General features: G+C 36.8%; 1 protein-coding gene across 3 annotated transcripts in view; it reads left to right on the forward strand.

Moving 5' to 3' along the window:
* Positions 1 to 26,364, forward strand: part of crebbpa (CREB binding lysine acetyltransferase a) — an 86,981-nt gene that overhangs the window by 16,108 nt on the left and 44,509 nt on the right. For all 3 annotated transcript variants that reach the window (XM_087304409.1, XM_087304410.1, XM_087304411.1), the window contains exon 2: positions 19,954 to 20,576. In XM_087304409.1, the coding sequence (XP_087160535.1) occupies positions 19,954 to 20,576 (623 nt within the window). The remainder of the gene's footprint in view (positions 1 to 19,953; positions 20,577 to 26,364) is intronic.

Below are 26,364 nucleotides of genomic sequence, written 5' to 3' on the forward strand. Positions count from 1 at the left end.
TGAGCATTTTAAAATACAGACCCAAACACATGGGTCTTGTGAAGGCCCCTATCAAAGCCCTGAGCAGAACCATATCAGAGTTTTAGAAGCAGATTAGAAGAGTCCTATCATAGTTCAAGGACAAGCTATGCAATTCGCAATGCTTTTTTTTAAGTTTAGATTTTTTGTGCAGAATAATTTACAGGTAGGTTTAACTCCTACGTCAACTGTCAATATGATTATACAAATACTTTATGGTTATTGGTGAGTTTTCACTGCAAATTAACCCAAAGAAACGCTGCAAATACAGTTGGAATTTTGTTGAAATCTTGAAAAGAAATGTTGCATTGAATTTATTTTGGGCTGCAAAAATCTGAAAAATGTTGTTTTAATTTTCGTTTAATGTGGAGGGTGGAGTTGTTTTAATGTTTCCTGATGACGTTTAGATGTCTACTGTACATGCTGAACTGTCTATTGAACACAGTTAAAGTCTTTTAAATTAGTCTTTGTTTCTTTAGTTTTGTTTCTCTGTTTAGTAGTGCTATTTCTTTGTCTTATGCAAGCGTCCTCCTAAAGAATGTGATATGTCTTGGTTCACTAAACCTAAAACCAGCCTAATTCTATAGTTTCCTTTAGACTCGGGTGACAAGTGAAGAATCACCTAAAACACACAGCAACATCCCAAACATCAATAGTCCACACTACTGCTGTAACGGATCAAACATCTTACAGTTCAGATCACGTTATGGAGTTTTGAGTTTGAGGGCCATTTTTTTTGATCAGCCATAAAGAGCAGGAGACAAGATAATTTGCTTTCCATTTATTACAAAAACAGCACTGCAACTTTTTGGTTTTAATAAACAGAAGTTAGAATCTGCAATTTCAATAAAAATAAAATCAAAAATTATCTAGCCGTGTAAAAATAAATATTCAATACTGTGAAAAATGATCTTGCTGATAATGCTAAATATATTAATCTAAGGGTGCCTTCATGAATGTAGATCGATTAGTTTGTTCTGAAATAGAGATTAAAATGTTACAATTTGGTCTAAATGAACCAAAATAGTTTAAACAAGTCACGTGCAAGTAAACTTTTCTCACGTTGGTCAGAGTTCGGTATATTTTCCAGGATTCCGCTCAGCTGTCACACACACAGACGCAGCCACACACACTGAGCCACACGCTGTCATGCGCTCCTCTGAGCTCCAGGCAGAGAGCAGTGCATGTCGGAGAGTTTATGAAGGATGTACCACTGCATTGCATCTCATTATAGTTGTTTAAACGTGATATTCAGACATCCAAAGACAGCTAAAGGTGTTAAATTTAAAACAATCATGCGAGTTCATCATAATCTGTATTATTTGTGCATTCCTTATTGTTTCAACTATGGTAAATTGCAGCACAGAGCTTAATTTAGCAAGGGATGTTAAGAAGTCTATCTGCTGTGTGCTTTAGTGTACACAACCTTTATAATCAGAAGAGATGTATCAGGATGGGCAGTAGTCAATTAGCATTTTCTTCCGCTTTTTTAGCTGTAATATTTTTAGTGTGTATTATAAAAGTGTTTTATAACTAAATGAATCATTGGCAGTTCTGCTGTGGTCACACTACAGTTTCAGCATGCAAAATTTTGTCATACAGCGCTGCAAAAAGAGGCAGGATTAAACAAGATGATTAGACATTTAAAAAGCGAGTGATTGGTCCATATTTACAATTTCTGTATAGAGGTCATGTTTTGATCTCCGATTGGTCTTACGCAGTCACATAATGCGGTTTCGCAGATCAGTTCACAAAGGTTGAATTTTCCAACGAAGCGGCATGCGAAACTTTTCACCTAAGGTTGCATTTCCAGTCTGCCACATTCAATTGTGTATGAATGGAAGTCTATGGGGCAAAAAGTGCATTGTGACCGCAGCTTTAGGCCTATGAAGTCAATTAAACTACATCCTTATGGATAAAATTGTGAACTTGCTTAATTGTGTATGGTTTGTTTTAGCTTTGCATTGTGCTAAATAATGTAATAGTCTTGACAAACAGCAAAGCACTGTGGACAGATGTCTGTAAAAAAGGTTGACAATTTCTTTAAATTAGTTGAAGGTGGTCTATGAAGGGGGATTGTATCTAAGACAGGAAATTGTTAGCATGCTAGTATTCTGCAGTAAAACACAGCCTGCTCTTTATATGATATAATTTTAGTCTTAGATGTTAAAAGAATGAGCACTTTGAAATGAATAATATTGACCAAAACCGAGAATTCAGGACCAATTAAGACTATTGTGAATGAGCTATTCTGATAATATTAGGACTGCATGATTCTGGCGAATATTTATTTACCTTTTATTTATTTTTATTTTTTGCTTTAAATAAAGATCACAATTTTGTCATGATTTATTATTAATTTAAATGTATTATAATTAATAAATAAATATGTTGTGATTTAGTTTCTAAAGAAATGAGTTCAAAAGTCTTGCAAAGGGAAAATTGTTAGTGAAAAGTGTTTCAAACCAGAGCAGGGAATTGAAGAGAATGCTGTGTTTGTGAGCTTGGATGAAAGGAGGAAACAAGACACTTTTACAAGATGAGATTTGGCCCAATAAAAACTTTTTAGTGGTAAGCCATGTGACCAAACCAGCCCTGTGTTAACCTTCCAGCTCCGAGCCAAGAGTTCCTCTGTCTCTTTTCTATTTCACTGCTGTCTATCAGCCACAGCAGGTCTGGCCTTGTGAAAGCTGAAGCGGCCTGCTGCTCACAGCGACGCGTGCACACACTCTTTTGTGTGCAAACACTCCTGAAAGTGTTTGTCCTCAATATCTTCAAATCACAATTCATGCTTTGTTCTTCTGCTGTTACCATGATGTGAAAACACTGGGTTTATTCTCAATGGTCATTTGAACCTCTTTATGAACCTCTTTATGTCAATTCTTAAAAGGATTTTTTTTTAAATTAACAATTAAAGTTGTGCTGCGTCTCTGGCCAGACAACAAATCATTCCTCTAAGCCCTCACACCAATTAGATTTTCAACTCTTTGGTCAGACAGTGTGATGGGTATTTAGCACTGAGCTGTTTATTAGTAATGAAACAAAGTCTTTTGATTACTTTCACGTAAACAAATGTTAGTTTAACTATTAAATAATACATTATTTAAAAACTTAAACTTAACACTGTTTTAGATATAGCCATGTTTGACATTACCCACAACACCCAACCCAATGTCCTGTCCGGTTCAAAGTTTTTTAAATTATTTATTTTGTCCCATGACCAAAAGCTCTTCAATACTAAATCTTTTCTGTACACAGTTTTTAACATGCCAGTTATTGTGTTGATATTGCTAGTTGAGTTATTATAACATAAATATTTTTTATTTTGAGTTGTAATGATGCCAAGACAGCCAGTGCAAATAAAGCAGTTTCTCTAAACTTTTTCTTCACAACACTTGTTTCCAACATGCCAGTTCTGTTTTCTCAATGTTAATAACACAGGTTTTTATTGATGCAAACAAAGATTAGTAGTGATTCAATGTAAGGCTGCACAATATATTGTTTCAGCATCGATATCGCTATGTCTGCATTTGCAACAGTTACATCGCCGGATTTGCAATGTGGAGCCAGGGTTTTGGTTAACTAATAGCTATAGTTAAAAACACTTAATTTATGGTAACGTTTTGCTGGGGCTCCACAATGTTAGCATTTGCGTGCTTTCTTAAGGCCCATGATAACATTTTAAGACCGTTCAAGCATTTGGGCACAATAGATTTAAAATGTGTGCAACTTATAAGAAAGATTAGTTGTATATGTTTGTACGATAAAGAATATACAGTACTTTTTTACATTTGACTATTCAACTTGTGTAGCTGAATATGCTGCTAGACTCACAGAAGACTGTAAAGCACTGTTTACTTTTGGACCGTTTACACTGAGTGGTACATTTCGGTTTAATGTCAAAAGGTACTAAAAAGCGAAGCGTAACCTACCATTTTTTTGGGTACCCTTTCGCTATTAGTTGACAGAGAAACGTCACTAGCACATGCACAAGCCAGGTGAAATGAAAACAAATGAAGCACCGCAGCCATGAATGACCCGAGCTCAAAGAAACTTTGTCGTTGTCTAGATGAACAGCCACAAAACCAAAAAGAAGAGCAGAATCTACTCTGTTGTTGTTTACAAGGCCGTCTAAAGCGCAAGTGGTTTCACTTTCTCAAGAGAGCTCGCGTGTGCATCTGTATTTGAAATGACAAACTTCTTGAGCTGATGATAATAACGTGTGCATGATCATTGAAGTGCTTCTGACACCCTTTTGGACAAACATAAGAGAGACTCGTGAAAAAACAAAGGAGAAGCCGGAAAAAAAAACGAAGGAGCAAATGATCGTTTCAGCAAACTTTTGGCAGTGGATATGCAGACCTGAAAAAATGTGACTCGTATCGTTCCACTTTGTAGAAATGGGCCATGTACTTGTATCTTTACTCTACTGCAACTTGTTCCTGGAGGTCCGGAGTCCTGCAGATTTTAGCTCCAATCCTAATCAAACACACCAAAACAAGCTAATCAAGGTGTTAGAAACACCCAAACCGGTGTGTTGAGGCAAGTTGGAGCTAAACCCTGCAGGGACACCGGCCCCCCAGGGCTGAGATAATTCCATTCAACTCATCTGGTAAAATTAAACACAATATCCCAAAGTGTATCGCAGAAATATAAAATATTGCAATTTTTTTCCCAATATCGTGCAGTCCTAGTCCAATGTGTAGTGATATGTTTCTTGTCCACTACGCAGCATTAGATTGAGTAAATTATATGATTAATACTGGGATTTCTCTGAATCTGACACTTCTGAAAACACTGACAACGACGCATAGCCAAGCTGAAAGTCTCACTTCCTCCAGATCTATTGGCATTCTCACCATCTATGTGAAATCCCAGGAGAAACGCACCTGTCCCAGCTCAGACGGCCTGCTGTCTTCCAGACACGGAGAAACGACAGCTGTGGTCTGCTGCTGCGCGGGGAGACTATTTATAGCCCACCGCCGGAGCCACTATAACGAGCTTCAGCGCGATTAAGGAGGTACAAATTTGGATCCCCCGTTGGGACCCGAGACTCTAAGGTGCTTCCGAACCCAAATGTTGCTTTGCATTTTGGCTCTGCTCCAAGCACAGAGAGGGCGGGACATTAGCACCAGACGACTGAGTGTGTACGCAAGCACGAGTCTGGCTCCGTGATGTGGGTCATTAAACAGCTAGCAAAAGAAAAGGGATGATCCCCGCTCCTGCCTCCCGCATGTTTAGCACCTGCTGTGTCTGGCAGCGTGTGTGTCTGTGTTTACTCTCAAACCGGTGTGACCTCGGTGATACCCATGCTGCATCTCAATCAGAGGCGTTCAGCGACTGCAGAGTGTGGTGTGTGTGTGGAAACACAGCTCACTGTGAGCAAGAATTCAGGGTTGCCAAAATATAAGCTACCTGGGATTTTAGCATGCAGCATATAGTGATTGCTGTGTTTTGTATACTACTTTATTTGAAATTCATTTGTTTTGTTGCATTTTAGTCATAATGTACATTATTAGCAGCATATCATTGATTAGTTTTAAGGTTTCAAATGTTGCCATTTTCTTTTTTTCTTTTATAAATTTTAAGTTGCACATGAACCATGCCAGATATGACGTGGTCTCCATGAATGTCCAAATATTCATGAAAATAAGAATATATGCACAAATAATCTGAAAATTGCCGGTGTTTTCCCAATGTGCTATATACACAGCTAGTGTTTTTCAGCCAACGATGAACTTTCAGTGAAAGCTTTGTGACCATTTTCAATTTTATAAGGTTCCTTTTACAGCATCGATGTTGTAAGTATGGATGCACGATATATCGGTGGCCATAACGTTATCAGCCAATAAATGCTATTTTTAAGGTTATCGTTATTGGTCCAATGTAAAAACTAGGCCGATCTCTTTAAGCCAATAAATTACGTAATTGTACAGAACTGCCTGCCTCAACTTGTTCAGACTTGTCCAATGCACTATAATGGAGCTTTCCTTACATTGTTTATACCAGGGATCCCCAAACTTTTTTATGATAGGGCCACATAATTTTTCCTTTTTTAATGGGGGGCTGGGTCACCTTACAGTATAAATGAAAATTACATGGTTCGGATTGACTACTAGTATTATTATGATTTTAACTGTATGTATACCTTCTAATGCTAGAATAGTTGATTATTTTGTTATGCACCACACAGACAACTTATAATTTATTTTCAAGCGATATATTAATGAACTTAATTACCATTATAATGACTTTTTACATTCAGTGCTAATCAAATTCAAACATTTAATTGCATATTAGTGTGAACTTTGGGCTTGCTTCTGACTGGTGAGAAGTCCAATGTCAGGTTCCATTCCTGTCACAGCCAGTCTCAAAGACTGATGCAAATGTTCATCAGTGAGTCTTGATCTCGTTGGTGTTTTCATCAGTTTCATGCATGAAAAGGTTTGCTCACAAATATACTTGCTGCCAAAAAGTGTGGTCATCTTTATTGCATGCCTTTTGATGTTTGGGTATGTCTCGTTGGGGAGGGCAGCATAGAATTCAGTGAGAACGTTGGGCTTGAATGCGTCTTTCAGAACATCACAGTTCTGTAACTCAGCCAACTCAAACTGATACAAGGGCAGGGCTTCGTTAATGTCAGCAGCGAATGGGTTCTGAAATAGGCGGATTTCTTTAGCGTAGACGTGTAGCTCACGGAATCGCACGTCAAACTCCGCCTTCAGCATTTCCAGCGCTTCCACGCACTTTTCAACTGGGAATGGAGCCACTGGTTTCTCCGCTGAAAAACTTTGGGTTACTGGGAGATGAGTAAAGTCTTGTTTTTGCACTTGTCCCACAAGCAGTGCTAGTTTCACCTCAAATGCTTTTATGTGGGAATACATGTCACATATTAGTTTCCCTTTGCCTTGGAGCTGCAAGTTGAGGCTGTTCAACATTTCTGTCACATCTGTTGAAAGGCGAGGTCCCATTTCAATTCTGCGTCAATCAGTTCTGGGACAGTTTTACCCTTTGTCAGAAAGAAGCCGTTAATTTCGGGTAGCAGCTTTAAAAACGCCTCAACTCTGCCACGGCTTAACCATCGGACTTCAGTGTGGTAAACCACATCTCCGTGAGTAGATTCTAGCTCCGCAAGAAAGGTTTGGAACTGCCGGTGTTTAAGTCCGTTTGCTCTGATAAAGTTTATACATGACACCACCACCTTCATGACCGATTCCCACTTTAAAACTTTGCAGCAGAGTGCTTGCTGGTGAATCAGGCAGTGCACTTGTAACGGTTGGGTGAGACCTCTTCTTCCATTTCTCTGTTCATGCGTCCTATAAGTCCCCTTGACGTGCCAACCATACTAGGTGCCCCATCAGTAGTGATGCTGACCAGCTTAGACCAGTCTAGACCCAGCTCTTCCATCGTTTGGCACGCTTTACCAAAAATATCCTCTCCTGTCGTTGTGCCTTTTAGACTTTGTAGGGCTGCCAGCTCCTCGGACAGTTCAAAGTTTGAGTTAACTCCGCAAAGAAAAATTAGCAGCTGTGCCGTGTCCTGCACGTCATTGCTCTCATCAAGAGCTAAAGCAAAATAAATAAATTCTTTCACTTTCTCCTGCAGCTGGGCATATACATTATTCCCCATTTCTTCAATTCGTCTGGTTATTGTACTTGCTGACAGACTCACCGCATTTAAGACTACTTTTTTATCGGGACACACCTCCTCCACAACAGCATTCATACATTTTCTGATGAACTCTCCATTACTGAACGGCCTACCGCTGGTTGCAATAAGTTTAGCTACCTGAAAGCTAGCTCGAACGGCTGACTGATTCAACTGAGTTTGGCGCACAAATGCACTCTGCTGAGCTGATTGTACACCTTTTAGCTTCAACACTTTGTCTGCTCTCATTTGGCCTTGCAAGCTTGCATACTTCTCTCCGTGGCGGGTTTCATAGTGTCGGCGCAGATTGTATTCTTTGAACACAGACACGGTTTCTTGACAGATGAGACAAACAGCCACTTCTTTGCACTAAACAAAAAAAATAATCACTTGTCCACTTTTGATTAAATACCCTGCACTCTGAATCAACCTTTCTCTTTCCCAACCGTTTGGCCATTTTGCTGTCGCTTTGAGTTTTCCTGCTTGCTCATCACCTGATCGATCTCAACGAAACATTTTTGAACGTACCATTCTATTGGTAGGAGAACCTATTAAATCATTAGGCTACATTAATAACTAAGGGATTATTTTTAGTTTGAAAGCCAATTTTTTTTATCAAATATAAACATGATATTAGTAAAGCATTAGTAAAGTAAAGCATAGATTAAAATAAAAAATTCAAAATATGTCTCTGGCAATATTCAAGGGCTGGACCAAACGTGGGGCAGGCCGCATTCGGCCCGCGGGCCGTAGTTTGGGGACCCCTGGTTTATACCTTCAAAGTATGTCCTTTGTGTGGTATTGCTAGGCGTTAATAACTCAGTAAGTAACCATGTTCTTCATCATTGTAGATATGTTCAATTGAGTGTCATTGTGTATTTTGCTTTAAATCGCATAAAACATTACCTGTGTAAACATAATAGAAGTGGTACACGCATGCTTAACAACTCGTTGGGTTGTTTGTAATCTAATATGATTATTTGTTATTAACGCATTGCTGGCCATGTGTTGTTGATGTAAGACTATTCAGTTTGATCGGCATATTTATAATGGTTCTAAAGAGAGCTCGTGATGGGTATTACTATGCACACACGAACACATAGTGAGCCGTCAGAGCCTTCACAGCAGCAGCGGGGATAGATGCTCCAGACACTGAATCCAGCATAAGGGGTTCTTAACCATTCATCACATTCTGTCTTTTATATTATGCTGTGTTTGTCATAAAGTCATCTGTGCTCAATGGTCAGTTGTTGCTCAGGTGTTCTATCGACCATTTTCCCTGCAATTGAGAACAAGAACAAAGCTGAAAGACAGAAGTCATCTGTATTTAGCTTTGGCATTCTATAAAATCATAAATATAGGTCTATATAATCACCTTGCAATTTGCTTTGAGTAGACTATTCAGTTCATAAGATCAGTTCAAACTTTTCTAAAGTTTTTAAAATAAAATTAGTTGTTTACTGTATAAAAATATAACTTTATATAGAAATATTTATATATATATATTGGCTATAGTATATTGGCTTTCAAATCTTAAGAGTTATCGATATCGGCCAAAAAATCCATAACGGTGCATCCTTAGTTGTTGTAATTTAATTAAAATACAATCAGTTAAATAGACTTAAGTGTAAAAAGACACAAAAGATCATTTAAATGCAGGCAGCATCATTAATTTCCATATTTTAAAGAAATTGCGCGGAAAAATAATTTAATTTTACCTTCTTGTTTTGGTCTGATACCCACTTTATATTGTATCTCATCCTTATCAATTTTGTATGGGATGACCAGAAGCCGGAACAATGTATGGTTGCTCAAAACAGTCCAAATGCTATCATACATAAAAGTTACTCTGGAAAGTTTACAAAACAATACATTTATCAATATACCTTCAGATGAGAAAGTGACCAACGACAAAATTCTGTCCCAAAACTGGGATATGGGGAAAAAATGACAGTAATTTGCTAGTAGATATTAAAGATATTTTATAATTATTATACTTGTTTATCTGAAAAAACATTGCTAAAGTCGGTGATCATTTTAGAATTAAGTTCTTCTTTGAAAATGTGCGTTTTGTGTTATTATGTCTGTTTTTATTTTATTTATTTTTTTTTTTTGCAGCTTTACTCGCTGCCAGTTTACCCGATTATATTTTAGCACCCCAGGTTGCCTTGATGGTAAATAATGAAATAATACAATAATGAAATAATGACAGAAAACAGGCTGAAGGAGCAGCACTACTGACACAAACTGGTCAATAATTTAACCACTGTGACTCTTTATAATCATAAATCGCTGGTTATAGATTATTGCTTGTTTCTAGTTTGTATAAATAGATACATTTTTTTTTGTGATCTAGTGTTTTTATTCAGTTTCCTCTTGCTGGTGAGGTTTTACTGACTAGTTAAGAGTGTGATAAAGCAGCTATTGTTGATACCTCAACCATGAAGGTGCTCAAAAGTGTTCTTGATGTATTAAGATGCATTTTTGTCAAGCCAGTCACAATTGAAAAACATTAAATACAGGTGGAAAAAAGGTTTTCAAGAGTTAATTTGAGCGATGTTGTGCACTTTTGTCCACTTCTGAAGGTTGAAAGTACTTTCAATTAGAGTTACAACTAACAACTATGTTTATATGTATAAATCATTCGACTAATTGATCGTTTGAGTAATCTAAGTTATTAAATGTCTTATATTTATAATCAAGAAATTGAGAAATTGCACCTGTTGATCTGTTTTCAGACACATATTGTAATATTCACATAAAGTAAAAGTCAATCATTAAGGTAAATCTGTCAATATATCTCCATCTTGATGGTAAATGCAGTGAATTTCATTTCAATAATAAAGACTTGATAAATGTATATGGCAGTGGTAGCCTCGGAAATGAGATGCAGATTTAGATTTATCAAAATCTACACAAGGTGGTTTTTAATTGGCAAATAATCGAAGAATTTCAAACATAAACAATAATTATAAGGCTTGAATGTTAGGCGTGCTTCCTTTTTGTTTTTTCATCAGTCTGGCAACCTTGAGTCATTGTTGGAAGGGTCAGGAAAAAAAAACCCCTCTCCAATATTTTGAATTTGGACTTCCATACTTTGTTTAGCGACTAGTTCCTGCATACTGCACCTTTAAGTGGCAAATTTTAAACATGTGAGGATGCTGTATTGTCATTTCACCAAACTAATGTTGTATTTTAATACATACTTCATATACTTTTGTGTACACATACTAGGGTTGCACAATATATTGTTTCTTTTAAAAAAAATCCCGAATTATGTTTAACAGAACAAGGAATTTTTCACAGCATGTCGGATAATATTTTTTTTTTTTCTGGAGAAAGTTTACTTTGTTTTGTTTTGGCTAGATTAAAAGCAGTTTTAAAAAAATTTTTTAATCCATTTTAAGGTCAAAATTTTTAGCCCCTTTAAGCTAAATATTTTCGATAGTCTACAGGACAAACCATCATTATACAATTATTTTCCTAATTACCCTAACCTACCTAATTAACTTTAGGCCTATTTATTGGCAAGGGCCTCATGATGATACATATCACGATTCATGGGTCACGATACAATATATCACGATATATTGTCATACAATAAATATTGTGATATATTGCAATTGTTTGTATAAGTATGTTTGTCATGTTATATTGACAACTTGATAGAGTCAGCAGATGGATCCATTTCAATTCATTAGAACTGCACAGTGTGATTGAACAGAGAACTCACTGAAATGTATTATGCATATTGTTATTAAACACAGAACTAAAATGTATATGCCACCAAGTCACATATAAATGAAATAAACAATTTATAAAACTAAAGCAAGTGAAAAAAATTAAAATGCATCAAGTAAACATAAAACTGGAACACAGTGCTCTAATATGCAGTAAATCAGAGCTTGAATTTGCGACAGTTTGCATATGCGCCCAAAGTTTTATGTGTGCAACCTCAAAATGTAATTGCGAGCATTTGTGCTAGTGCATAAAACTGTTGTTGTAAGATCAGTTTTCACAGCAAAATGTTCAGCACATGCACGGACTTAGGAGGCATTCACGCATTAAGCATCTTTGCATCTAAAAACACCTAACGCAGCGCTCAGGAATGGTTTAAACCTGGGGTCCGTTCTTCGTACGTGGATTACTCAGTTAGCTGGATTTGGATGTCAAGCCAGTGGGACGGCGTTTTCAGGTAACAGTGATTGCCACTGAATCTACACATTCGTGCGACTGACAGCATCATCAACATTTTGGTGTAAAAACTGGTCGCACATAGGTAAATTGATGGAATGCGCGAGACATTTTACATGCAACATTCCGGCCAGCTGTGATGCTACGGTCATGTTAGAGTCGTTGTCTGTTACAATGACGGGTCTTTCCATTTTATGTCCCATTCCTCCTATGCAGTTTTTAGTAACTCTGCAATGTTAGTTGAGGCAGACGGAAGCTTGTTATTGATGTTATCCGGTGTAGTTTGCCTTGAATCAAGCGGTTTTGGTTGAGGTCGCAGTGCCGCTAATTCATCTGCGTGGTGGCTTGTTAAGTAACGCAAGTTTGTAATGTTTCCTGAATATTTTAAGATAAATTTGCAAAGCTTGTAAATGGCATTTTTTGTCTAATTCAGTACTCTGGTATAGTGTTAAAACCAAAGTGCAGCCACACGTCAGCTCTAAAAGCTGGAGGCGCCTTCATATTTTCCACCATGCTCACTCTTGCTTATCGTACTTTTTAGCGTTTTGTTGATAGAGTTAGCGACATCTGCTGGAGCAGAGGAGGAGGTTGTTTGGCACAACTTGCATCGAAACGTTAGGTTGGACTATCGTGAAAGAAATTATTGCAATAGATAGATATATCGATATTTTTGCACAGCCCTAATTAACTTAGTTAAGCCTTTAAATGTCACTTTAAGCTGTATAGAAGTGTCTTAAAATATCTTGTCAAATATTATTTACTGTCATCGTGGGAAAGATCAAATAAATCAGTAATTAGAGATGAGTTATTAAAACTATTATGTTTAGAAATGTGTTGAAAAAAAATCTTCTCCATTAAACTGGAGGAAAAAATTAAATAGGGGGGGCTAATAATTCTGACTTCAACTGTATATCGCAATGTGCTCGTTTGCAATAGTCACATCGCAAGATTAGCAATGTTGAGCTGGAATCATAGTTGACCAAGATGCACAGAACATAATTTGTGGAGTTAAGCCGTAATAGTCAAAGTTGATCATTTGCTTGTGTTTTTAAGGCTTGTCGAGGGTTTAAAACATTTGTGCACAAGAAATAATGTTGTTTGAGGTGTAACAAAGATTTAGTTTATTTAACTATTAATACATCATCAATTATCATTTTTGTCTTGTTTCTAGTCCAAATATCTACTTTCAAAGCAAAAACTAGGTTTTACGCACCCCATTGGCAGGTAATGTTGCTTGGTTTAAGGAAAAACTCGAGAACGAGACAGCAAAGTAAGAAAACCTTTTTTTTTTTTTTTTGCTTCATGATTATTTAATTTATAATAGACCATCTTGTGAAACTGTATTTATATCGCAATATTTATTGAAGAAAAATCAAATATTGGGATATCAGATTTTTCCAGTATTGTGCAGCCCTAATACATCAATACTTTTTTTTTGGTGAACACAAGAATCAGAAATATATCACACAGTTGTGCAACATTCTCTGCATTGCATACTTTATTCTGCCTGCCATTTTATCAAATTGGCATTCAACATTGCATACATTTAAGTAGGTTCTTATTTTTAATACATATTTGCTTTATGACCAATAAAATAGATTGTTGGATAGTAAAGTGTCCATCTGCATGCTATTTCTTATGCACTACTTCAAGTGAGCCCTCTAGGAAGAAACAAAGTAAATTTTCAATTATCAAATGCATTAATGTATTGCGCTCTTGCACCTGAATCAGTCGTGACATTGTCTTTTGCATTATCAATGTTACAATATTAATTTTCCCTTGCGCTGGTGGTATTTGCTTTGCTAAATAAGCTAACAGCTGTCGTCAATTATGGAGGTGCTGCAAGAAGTCTTCATCCAGCTGTTCAGCTGCGTCACACACACTCCTGTCTGTGTGTTTGTGTGTGAGTGAAGTGTCGGTGGTTCATTAGCAGGTTTTAATGGATGAGGTGGATTTATTAGGGCTATTAGCAGACTCGGTTGTAGATCAAGCCTCGTGCAGGCATATTGATTAGGACTGCTATTCCCTCTGCTGTTTTTCTTCACAACATAAACCTGCTAAAATAATATTTGCATGGTGTGACAACCACAGCTTCCATTTGCCTTTTAATATGTGAGATTTATTAGAGTTTTTTGCTATGGTACCATTTTGCTATGGTATGGACCTTTTGTATTTTAAAACAGATTTTGGCAGTTTATTTTTATTGTTGAACATTGCATTATTATTTTTCATTAAACTTTTAGCATGTGTAATAGTCTGTAAAGCATGCTTTTTTTATTAACAATTTGTTTCATAGGGATGTCAGTCTTTCAGGTAAATGAGCAACTCCAGTCTCTAAGCAAACCACCGTGGAAGTTTTATTAGATATATAAAAGTATTTGCGGTTTAGTATATCATCGGTCTTTAGCAGATGCACTTCTGCTGTGTGTCTGTTTTTCTGCTGTGTGGTCATAACAAAAATTCTGAGCAGACGGAAATTTCTTCTGTTTCTGGGATTTTTTGTTTTGTTTTCAAATTCAGGAAAGTTAACACATGATTCTGGTTAAAATTAGAATCACAATTATTTTTGCTTAATCAAGATCACAATTTTCTCATGATCATTGACTATCATTATTAATTCTCAAACATGGCCAGGGCCGGCCCTTTACATTTGGGGGCCCTAAGCAGAATGATTTTAGGGCCATACCTTGCTCTAAATAGTGGAATATTGCCATTGCAAACCAACCCACAATGATTTTATTAAATGCAATCAATGAAACATAAAAGTAAAAAGTGAAGTGAAGTGAAAAATTGATCTTTAATTAAGGGACCAGTGATTACAACATTCCATCCTTCTGGTGTGTTTAAAACATATTTTATTAATGTGGCAAACAGATTCTATTAAAGATTCAAGGTTGAAGGTTGTTTTTTATATACATTTTTAAAGTAAAAACCCTGCAATGAAGACAGTAGAGCTGCACGATTCTGGCTAAAATGAGAATTGCAAATACTTTTTTTTTCTTAAAATAAAGATCACGATTCTCTCACGATTCTGTAGATGTAAAATAAAGCTTAATATGAGATTTGTTTTTTCTCAAACATATGGTAAAACAACAATATTAATATTATGTGTAGGTCTACTGGTTTCTATAAATAATTCTATTCTACTTAATAATTCTGATGTTGAATTATGTTTGAGATAAAGGCCCAGGGCTCGAAATTAACTTTTTTACTTGGTAGCACCGGTGCTCCCAACTTCAAATATTTAGGAGCACCAAAAAAAATTTAGGAGCACCCACCAAAAATGAATGAGCACCGCTGCAAATAGTATTTATTGTATTTTAAAACAACATCAATAGGACTAACAAAAACCAGAAACCACTATCTAACTAATGCTGTGATGACTTGATATTTGTGTGCAATAATTCCAAATTGAATGTCTAATAATTATAGAATAATTATGATAATGAAAATGACAATAATAGTAACAATGAACTGCCTTGAACGTGCATGAATATCTGCTATAAAAAGTCTGTTACTTTATGAAAAATAAATGTATAGTTTGCATCAAACAAAAATGAAGCATTGCAGTAAGAAATATTTATTTTGTACTGCTGTTTTATATGAATGTCAATTTAATAAATAAGTTTTCTGCTACAAAACGAATAAAAGATTATAATAAATAATTCAATTCAATGCTGAAAGCTGCAAAGCAGTCATCAGTAAACAAACTAAAAAATAATATACACCTCAAAAAAGAATAGACGAAAAAAAAAGTAAGTAAAGTCTCACTTCTATCACTCTTTAAAAGTTTTGGTTTCAGTTTGTGTCAATTTAAAGGTTCAGTCTGAGCTGATCTTAATTTTTCTGTGTTAGTGGAAAGCAGGCGATTCAGCCGACCCAATTTATGAGCAGGTTGAGCAGGATTCTTGCTGTGACCACCGGCGCAAAACCGCTGTTTGTAATGATGAGCCGCAGTTTCAGTGTACACTTAGTAAAGGCGAGCTTCTTTGGCCATGATTTGTACAGATATTAGATTTTAGACATTTGCGCTGATTACGCAGTGAATGCAACGCATGGAGATTCGGGCGCCTTCTCCAAGAAGCGCGTACTCGATTGATCTCAGCTGGCAGATATCCATCACGTGTCATGATCGCTTTCATCTGCGCCCTCAACTTTAGGTGGGGTTTGCAAACCTGCATGCTTTAAGTTTTCATTCTTCAGCCGTTTATATTTCCCGTGGTCATTAAAGCTCCTTCCCTGTCATTTGACAGCGGAATACCTTGAGTGATTAACAGCTAATATGAACCAATATAGCGGCAGGGAAGAGCGATTCAGCACGTTTTTACAAAAAATCAAAACAGGTCGCACTACAACCATTATCTGCAGTCGCACTAATGCGCCAAAATATATTATTAGGTCGCATAGATTAATTTTCGGGCGCATATGCGACCAAAATGGTCGCAGTTTCGAGCCCTGAGGCCTATGCTTGCAATCTGTCATTGAGAACATTATTAGACCATTTAATTCACTGGTAAAATCAACATTATATAGGCTGGAGTAGTTATACTGACACTATAAACATCTTCATGCACAGCTGCGTGTTCGCTATGAAAGAAAAAACACATCAAATGCTTATCGCAGTCATAACTGTAAAATGCGATATGATTATTTAAATGATGTGCTCGTTTTCCGTTTCAATTTCACTGCTAAGTGCTGTTCATACTTAGCACGCGGCTCTCAAACTCTGTGCCACAAACTGAATATCATTTACAACTTCATTACGTGTTACTCACAGCATATGCGGATTCTGTTTAAGTAGGGCGCGCGCCCGCATTGTCAGCAGGTCACGTCACGTGTGATTTCCTGGCCACAAAAACATCATTATTTGAAGAGAAAAATGACATTTTTGGGTGAATTATACCTTATAAATACAGTATGTGACTCTTTTAACATCATTTGGAGGTGTCCATGTCACTGAGCAACGTTTGTAAAACAATGAAAATATACTTTCTGAACTCATTTAAAAAAAATAAGCAAATAATGTAACATACATATGTCTATATATATATATGTGTGTATATATATAAATATATATATATATATGTGTGTGTATTATTTATATATATATATATATATATATATATATATATATATATATATATATATATATATATATATATATTTCTTACATTTGAGATGCAGGGTTCAGAGTAGGGCTGGGGTTTTTTTTCAGATTAATTCGAATTTACGTTTTAAAAAGATTTTATTTTATATTAAATATAGGTATCGCAATTTATTCATATATATATATATATATATATATATATATATATATATATATATATATATATATATATATATATATATATATATATATATATTAGATGCATTATAATTGCACCAATGCGCTTTGCTCCACTATCTGTATTACTCTTCCTGACTGCCTATCTGGGTTTCAATCATAGTAGTGATGAAAGTACCCGCCTCTATGACTTCATTTAGCGGACCTAGTTGAAACCCAGACAGGCAGTCAGGCAGCATAAAACAGAGAGTGGTGCAAAGCACATTAAATGATCAGTATTTAAAAGGGAGGAAAAAAGAAAAATAGAATATTTTATTTTATTTTAGACACATATCTGGTATTTGCTCATGCTATACGTCCACAACTTCACGCATTGGGTTAAATTAGACTTTACAGTATCCATGTTCAGTCCTTCCACTGTGTCTAAGGCAGCAGCATTATAACCTGTCATTCAATCAGAAGAAGAAAGTCAAAGCCGAGCTGACAGCCAATCTTTCCTTGGCTTAGCTAAACTTGCAAAAAATACCTCTGTATTTCTGCAACTGCAATATTTACACACATTTTTTTTTTTTTTTAAATCTTCCGCAATGATATACAACTCATGAATTTGTTTTACATTTTTTTTACAGCTTTTTGACCATTTTATGTACGGCATGGCCATTAAAAATACAATGTTCCTTAACCAGATGATTTTTAAAGTTACTTATAAAGAGAATGTTACTTCAGTCTTGTTGTTGTAATGTTTTAACTTGACTAGTTACACACACAAATTCAAATTCAATTTAAATCGTGAATCGGCCAAACTTTGTGGAAAAACCTAGAATTGTTTTTTTTGCCATATCACCCAGCCCTAGTTCAGAGCCTATATTACACTATTAATAATTCAATTAGGACATAACTTTTGTAAACATGTCTCAGGAAAAATATTACCAGTGTGCAACATATGTCAATGGAAGGCGCTTCAGTAATGCTTTTCAGTAAAATGCGTTTTAGACAGTTCTGTAAGACCAGGACAAAATGTAATATTTCATATAAGTAGACAACGTTTACTAATCTGTAATTGCCTATTTTTAATAAATGTGCTACTAGATTGTCTTTAACATCATCATTAGCACTTAAAAGTGATGCTAATCAATTTCCAAAATAAGTCAGGTAAACAATGGCAGGTAATGAAGCAAAGGCCATGGCTGTGTCCGTGCACGGGCTCGCATTCTTGTGGCGACCAGTCGGTCTCGCAGGTTTCCTTGGAAGAACAAACTCGAAACGCATATGAGAAATGAGATGCTGCAAGCTTCCTGTTGATCACATAACTTTTACACAAAAACAGTTTTAACTTTAATAAAGTTATGATTTTATTTAATTTTTTTTGTGAAAATGTAAAAATATTTAGGTACTAAAGCACTGTCAATGAAGATAATTTGTAAAATGCAAATAAAAATTATTTCAGTTCAATTTTCATTTATAGAGAGGGCTGGCTATAAACATGGTAAAACAGCAATAATAAAAGTAGGCCTATGTGAGAGTCTACTGTTTGTTAAAATGCTAAGCCATGTATAGACCTAGAACGGTGGACTTGAATAAGCTTTAAATTTGTCCTGGTGCACAGTAACATGATTACATCAGAATACAACTATTCATAATTCTAAAGTTGAATTATTATGTTTGAGACAAATGCTTGTCATTGACAACATTATTAGACTTTTTTTTTTTTTTTTACTGGTAAAATAAGAGTAGAGTAGTTATACTTACACTGTAAACATTTATTCTTGTGCACGACAGATAAAATTCTCTATGCACCTACCTCATACACAGATCATCTGATCTTTGTGGCTTTCAACTGATTCAGCGTCACTGTATCAACGCTTAAATTTTAGCGGGAAATGGACTTTAAGCTTCAGTACGGAGATTGCAGTATCGTGACAACACTAAATGCTAATTTCTAGTTGCTGCCATTTTAAAATACGAAAGCAGGGCTGCGGTGGGAAGAAACCTGGAAGTGTAGGATCAACACTGTAAACATTGCAACAACATGCTGTGTACTACAAACCTCGAGCTGTTGCAGTCATTTCAAAGTGCAGATATGGTGTAAACCTTACATTTTAATATTAATTTCAGTTTAATTTAAACAATTAAAAGCATGTTAGACAACAACACAATCTCTTTGAGCAATATGCCCAAGTGTCCTCCTAGGCTTCAGTTCATGGCACCAGGTAAACACTGTGGGGAAGCTTCGCTGCTTCAGCCTATGTAACCCAGTGAGTGATAAAACACTTTAGTCCTCTGTAGCACACCCTGTGTTGTCTGTAATTGTGTTGCCCCGGTACTGAAGTTTTCTAAACATCCATTCCCCACTAACATTTAAGCGCAGCTGAGCACGTTCATAAACAGCGCTGATTTCCAGAGTATTCACCAGTCCACCGCTCTTTACAGATTGCAAACACAGATAGAAGGACTTTGGACGTGAAGATCAGTCGTTTCATCAGCGGATCCCTCACCTGTGTTTGGACTGGGTAATCATCTGTGAGGTGCGGTAAACTGATGACCTTCACGGCCAATTGCAATTTGTGTCACTTTCTCTGCGCTGATAAGATAAACAGACACGTACACAACATTCCTGTGAGACATAGGTACTTCCGGGTTTTTTTTTTTCACTTCAGCCTCGATTTCATGGTTTTAAATGGCAGCCGTGTGAAATCAGTCTATTGCAGAAGATTGTATTCTAAGGTCTTTCCCTCAAGTATTGTGTAGCCACAGTAGTTTAAAACGTTTCTGAGAAGATATTAAACTCTTCCCCCTCTTTTTTTCCTCAGAGTTGGGTTCACTTTCCTGGGATGACCTGGAGAACGATCTTCCAGATGAGCTGATTCCTAACGGAGACCTGGGGCTGATGTCCTTGCCCTCAAACGGCGGGGCTGCAGGTACGGGCGCTCACGGCCCTATGGTCCCCGACGCCGCTGCCAAGCACAAGCAACTCTCGGAACTCCTGCGGCCGGGAAGCAGCGCTGGCATGAACTCTGTCAGCCCGCAGCCTAGCGGCATCGGACCTCAGCTTGGTGGGCTCGGAAAGAGTCCCCTAGGCCAAGGCTCCCCTTCCCACCCTTCCCAAACACAAAAACCAGGGGGCACTCCTGGGACGCAGGGCAATAACGCCGGATCAGCTGGCATGGGATTTAACCAGGGTATGCTGAACAGCGGCATGATGGGACAGAACGCTGGTGCTCAAGGAGGTCAGGTCATCAATGGAGCTCTTGGGACTGTAGGCCGCGGTCGAGGCGTGCAGGGAATGTACCAGGGTGCTGCCATGCAGGTTGCATCTTCTGTTGGAGCGGGAGGAGGAGTGGGGGCGGCGGCACCTGGAGGAGCAGGAAGTGTCCTAGCTGAAACGCTCACACAAGGGGCACAGCAGATGGGCATCAATGCTCAGCAGGCCAAGGTGAGACTGCCAGCTTTCTTTGCTGTGGTTTGGGTCATTGTGGGAGTTTAGTTGTTTTGAGATTTAAAATGATATGATTCAATGTTGTAGTTATTATGTTGGCAACAGCAAGGTTTTTAACGTGTTCTAGTTTGGAAGTCGTATTTAACCCTTTAGGTATGTTCAGACAATGGAAAGATGTCAGTGTAGCTTACTTTTGCTACATTAAAGTTGTCAATTTCTGAAGTAAATGTAAGTTTAAATATGCATGTTTGTTCATTGCATTTTATTGTCAATGAAAAAAATACGTCATGGTTTATTATTACTGGTGTTCATGTGCATAAACTTGTCATTAAGATTGTTTTTGACATTACTTGAATGCACTCTTTAATCAAATGGAGCACAAGGAACACGATAATAAATGGAGTAGATTTTTTAAATGGGTAGTAAAGGATTTCAGCATAGAATCTCAAAAATCCTGCAACTTTACTTCAAGTCTTTTCATTTGATTTCCAGAAAGTTCTGACAGGCATAAAGCTGCTGACTGCAGATCTCAAGTCTGTCTGAACCTTTTGTTTGAGCGCATGTAATTTAATCTATTTAATCAAATTGCATTGGTGCTATGGTGATGAGCAGCTACACCGTCCATTTTGGTTTTCTGTGAATCATCCAAAAGTATCAAGTTATGGCTCTTTAAAAAAATTCTGCATTATGCATTTTTTACTTTAACAGTACATACATTATAGTCTTAATTTTTTATAAGTCTTTGTTAAACTAAACTACATTACAAACTGGATTTACAGCAAAGTAGTTTTATAAAAACAATGAATAACAAATAGATGCATTAAATATTAAAACTGCTTCTCTTCACAAAATGGCAATGTTTTTACAAAGATCTATTTAAAATATGGGCATAATTCCTATACTTTCATGAACAGCTAAGTTTAATCAAGAATTTAATAAAACTTACCACATTTAATTGTTTCTTTTAACAAAGTGCCAATACTAATAACGCCAAGTACTAATTCTATTTCTACTAATAATAAAAATGCTTTTGCTCAGATTTTTGACTGAGATCAAAACAACATTAAAATCATAACAAACTCTTTTTTTTTTTTGACAAGAAAAAACAGTCGCAGCTTCCGGTTCATGTGGACTTTAACCTTAATGATGCCTACTTTAGGCCACATTAGGCTTATACAGGATGCGCTGGTGCTTTATCTGAAACACCTAGGTGCTGTCCCCAACAAAGCAAGTAAATCAACAGGCTTTCACTTGCTCGTTGCTGCTTTTTCGGTTCTGTTCAAGCTGGAAATGACAAGGTTGCACGATATATCGTTTCAGCATCAGTATTGTGACACGCACATAGCAGGAGATGCAATGTTGGCCGCACAACAGTTGACAATGTATAAGATGTGTGAAGCCATTGCAGAGTATAACCATAACAGTGAAATATGGTCATTTGCATGTGTTTTAAAGGCATTTTAAGCAAGTTTAAAGCATGTGGCCACAAAAAAGTACATTTGTGATGTTATAGAATAATTTTATTGAATTAATATGATGAAGACAATACAGTTTCTGTACCTAAATACTGTTGGACTCTCTGGAAAACCATAAAGCAACTGTCGCCTAGATATGAGGAGGAGAGGAAATTCACACTCTTGTTGTTAAAGTTACTGGTGACTCGAAGCATGGATGGTTCAAGCAGCAGCTCCAGCTCTAGCGATGAAGAAATGATTATTGTTCACAAGAGCAATAAGCAGCCCCGGGTTCATATCGCCTCTGGGCATCTTCTTCAATGTGCGCTCACATTGACAGTTTTGTGCTTAAGCGTCTCTAAATGCTGTTTATTGTAACTTCAGCAGCTCTGTGCACATGAACAGAAGTGCTGATCTGATTGGTGGAGAAGGTTTTGACGTGGAGCGTCAAAACAAAAAAAACAAGCATGACGCGTTTTTTTTTTTTTTTTTTTTTAATGATGCTTTTGCGCCTGGCAATTTGTGTGTTGGTGTGCACAATCGCATTGATGCCATTTATATAATCACGAGGCGTTAAACGTTGACATAAAACGCAAGCAAAAAGCTGATGATAATTGATGTTTTCAAATACAATAAATCCGTTAATATACAAGCTGCAGTGGTGCTCACTAATTTTTTAAGTTAATTTTTGAATTTCAAGTTCTGCATTAGACAAATACTGTTTTTTTTTATTCTTTTTTTTCTTTCTTTTTTTTCTTTCTTTTTTTGTTTTTGGTGACGCAGTGCCACAACAGGTAGTGCTGTGGCCTCACAGCAAGAAGGTCATTGGTTCGAGCCTCAGCTCAGTTGGCGTTTCTGTGTGGATTTTGCATGTTCTCCCTGCGTTTGTGCCGGTTTCCTCTGGGTGCTCTGGTTTCCCCCACAGTTCAAAGACATTTGGTACAGGTGAATTGGGTAGGCTAAATTGTCCGTAGTGTATGAGTGTGTGCGTGAATGAGTGTGTGGATGTTTCCCAGAGATGGATTGCGGCTGCAAGGGCATTCGCTGTGTAAAAAAAAATGCTGCATAAGTTGGCGGTTCATTCCGCTGTGGCGACCCCGATTAATGAAGGGATTAAGCCGACAAGAAAATGAATGAATGAATGTCAAAAACATTCACTTATTTTTAAGCACAAAGAGAGAAATTTACTATTGTTTGTTTTTTTATATTATTTTGTGCTGTATTAATTAGTTACTGAGCGGCAATAAATAACACTGTAAAATAAAAGTTTTCAGCTAATTTTCCAAACTAGTGGGGTTTGAAATTAACAAATGCATAATAATCGTGGTAACCGATCTTCCGATTTCTCAGACTATAATCTTGCAACCAAAATTTATAATCGTTGCATCCCTATTTTCAAGTAGAGCGATTCAAGCCATATGGTGAAATTGTATTCATATCGCATTATACAGTATATAAATAGATATTTTTCAGTAATGTGCAGTTTTCACACAGCAGTCTTATTCATTCATAAGGTCTAGAGCAACTCTCAAACAGAACATAATCTACACAGATTTGACTATGTAATGTGTGATGTAACGACCATCGACAGAGTGTAGCATTTAAAAAAAGGTTATCAACAATTATAACACAGCTGTCTGAAATACTTGATTCTGGTTGGTCAATCATAACTTTCCAAGGCATCTTATTCTGTAAACCAGTGGTCAATATTCCTGGACGGCTGCAGCTCTGCAGATTTTAGTCCCAACCACCCTAAACTCACATCTGCTTAATAATCTCAAGTAATCTTGAACACCTTCATTAGTTGGATTAGGTTTGGAGAAAAAACTGCACAGCTGCGGCCCTCCAGGAATCCAGTTTGAGAAATATGTTTTAAACTTACATAAACTTAAATGGAAACTGAATTATAAAAATAGATTCTAGTTTACTCTATTAATACATTATGTAATTCAATTATTAATTTTATTATTACTAACATCTAAAATAAAACTCAATAATGCATCTCTTTTCTTCTAAAACATGTTATTACATGTTAAGAATAACTTTACCGCCAACGAATGCTCATTTAACATTTATCAAGAACAACAATTTAACAATTGCATCCAGATGGGTAGCAAATCCCTACCTCACTTTCAATTATGACAGCTATACTTACTGAAATCTGTTTTATATCTTTTTTTAGAGCTCTGTTATTCTGGTGTAATCTAACTGGTGTGTAAATCAGGCTGGACGTCCAGTTTTATCTGCCAGCGTAGCAGCAGACGGACTCCCATTATCACTCTTTATCTGGAGCCGCCGCGCTTTGCTGAATCATTGTTTGATTGCATGACTCATTCCTGCACTTGTGCTTTTCATTAAGCTTAAATGCTCGCGTTATGAGAGCGTTTGCGTGCCAGAATGCTCTTAAACTCTGCCATTTTGTTTGAAGGCCTGCGATAACGGCAGCTGCAGAATTGCGCTCTGGGAAGGCAAATGAAAAGCTCTCCACGTAAAGTGCCAAGTTACATGCGTGCACATCTCTTCTGTGCTCTATGCAAATTTGTTGAATAAAACATGTCTATTTGTGATGGATGGGTTATTGACTGATGGTCTCTAAAAGCAGCACTCTGTTAGCAGGTGTGTGCATTTGTATTACAAATTCAAACCGCTCTGTGCAAATGGCTAGTAATTTATTGGGGATTAGAGTGAAAATTCCCATTGTTTTGCATTATTTGCCATCACAGGAAAAACAGTAAAAGGTTTCACAAGAACCAAACCTTGATTAGGTATGGGACGATAACCGTGTTCAAGGTATACCATGGTTTAAAAACCGTCAAAATTTTCTGCTATACTGTTCCTTATTTTTATTAACATTTTTTTTTTTTTTTTTTTGTAGACAACATTTCCAGTGGAAAAGATTTCTAAAGATGTCGTTTTAAATTGTAAAAAGAAATCAGGGTTTTGTTCTTACACTGACATTAAAAAATATATTTTAGAGCAGTTATCTTAATACTGTGACAACATGAAACTGTGATATTTTTATCCAAGGTTATCATACCGTCAGTATCTTATACTGGCCCATGCCTAACCCCATTTTGGTTGTTCTTGTAAGCAGTGTGTTGTAGCTTTTTGCGAATGGTCTGCATTAACGTAACATTTTAAACTGTATATTTTTGCCAGTAAAACAAATAACTTCGCTTCAAGCAAAGCTGGAGCAGAACAGTTGTGGGTCAGAGCAGCACCACAACATTTCATTCCTGACTGAATATCAGCGCTTCACAGACCTTTTAATAAAGACTTGATAAGTTTCTAAATGATGCAGAAGTTTTTGAATAAATATTTGTAGCACGCGTTCAATGAATCAGTCCATTAAGACCTTTTGGTGGTTTCAGTATCATATATTTATTTATCATGACAAGCCTGTACCAGCTCAAAAACGCTAAACAAAAATATTGTTTGACCCTTGTATGCTGTTGGGGATGGTGATTTTAAGTCTTGAAGGTACAGTAGGTCATTAGCCCCTTTCACAGTGATACCAGTAAATATCTGGAAAATTTCCGGAACGATTTTACTGGTAAATTCAAAAAAGCGCTGTTCACACAGGCGAGGACGTTACAGAATTTTTCCGGAAAAGAGCGTTCACACATCCATCGCGAAATGCTTGTAAATTCTGACATCATTAACCAGAAATGACCTCTAAACGGCTGCGCTTGTGTTTGTAAACATTTGACTACATAACAAACTCTTTGGATGGATCAGTATTGAGTACAACTCCAATGAAAACATATAGAGGAAGGAACACTTTCACATGTCGAGATGTTCATGATATGTGTGTGTGCTGGCGCTATGGGCCCTCACGGGCACACTCAAAGCTTGAAGGTAAACAAACAACGGATTATCATAAACATTTTATCGATAATTATTTACACAGTTAGCATTAAGACGGAACATAGAAACTGTATCTAGCCAACATCTAGCAGCTAAAGGTGTCTGGAAAAATATTCAAAGACTTTTATTCTCATAAACCTCGCGCATGTGAATGCGTCTGACTGTTCTGATTGGCTAAAGCAGGTGTCTCACGTCAGCACGGTCTAGACGTCGACGCACTCTTTCCGGCAATCTTCCTTCTGCATTCACACAGCGCAGCATTCCGGCAAATTACCGGTAATGTTACAACTTCTCTTTCCGAAAAATAGCCAGAACGAATTTACCGGTATTTTCAAAAAGAGCCTGTTCACACATACAAACTTTCCGGAAAATTGCCGGTAAATTTCCGGAAAGGTCTGTATGTGTGAAAGGGGCTATTGTCTTCAGAAGCATTTTTTGTTGTGCTAGTTGAAAGTCTTCACAGT

The sequence above is a fragment of the Danio rerio genome, chromosome 22 (assembly GCF_052040795.2).
Source record: "Danio rerio strain M-AB ecotype USA chromosome 22, GRCz13ab, whole genome shotgun sequence".
Taxonomy (NCBI): Eukaryota; Metazoa; Chordata; class Actinopteri; order Cypriniformes; family Danionidae; genus Danio; species Danio rerio.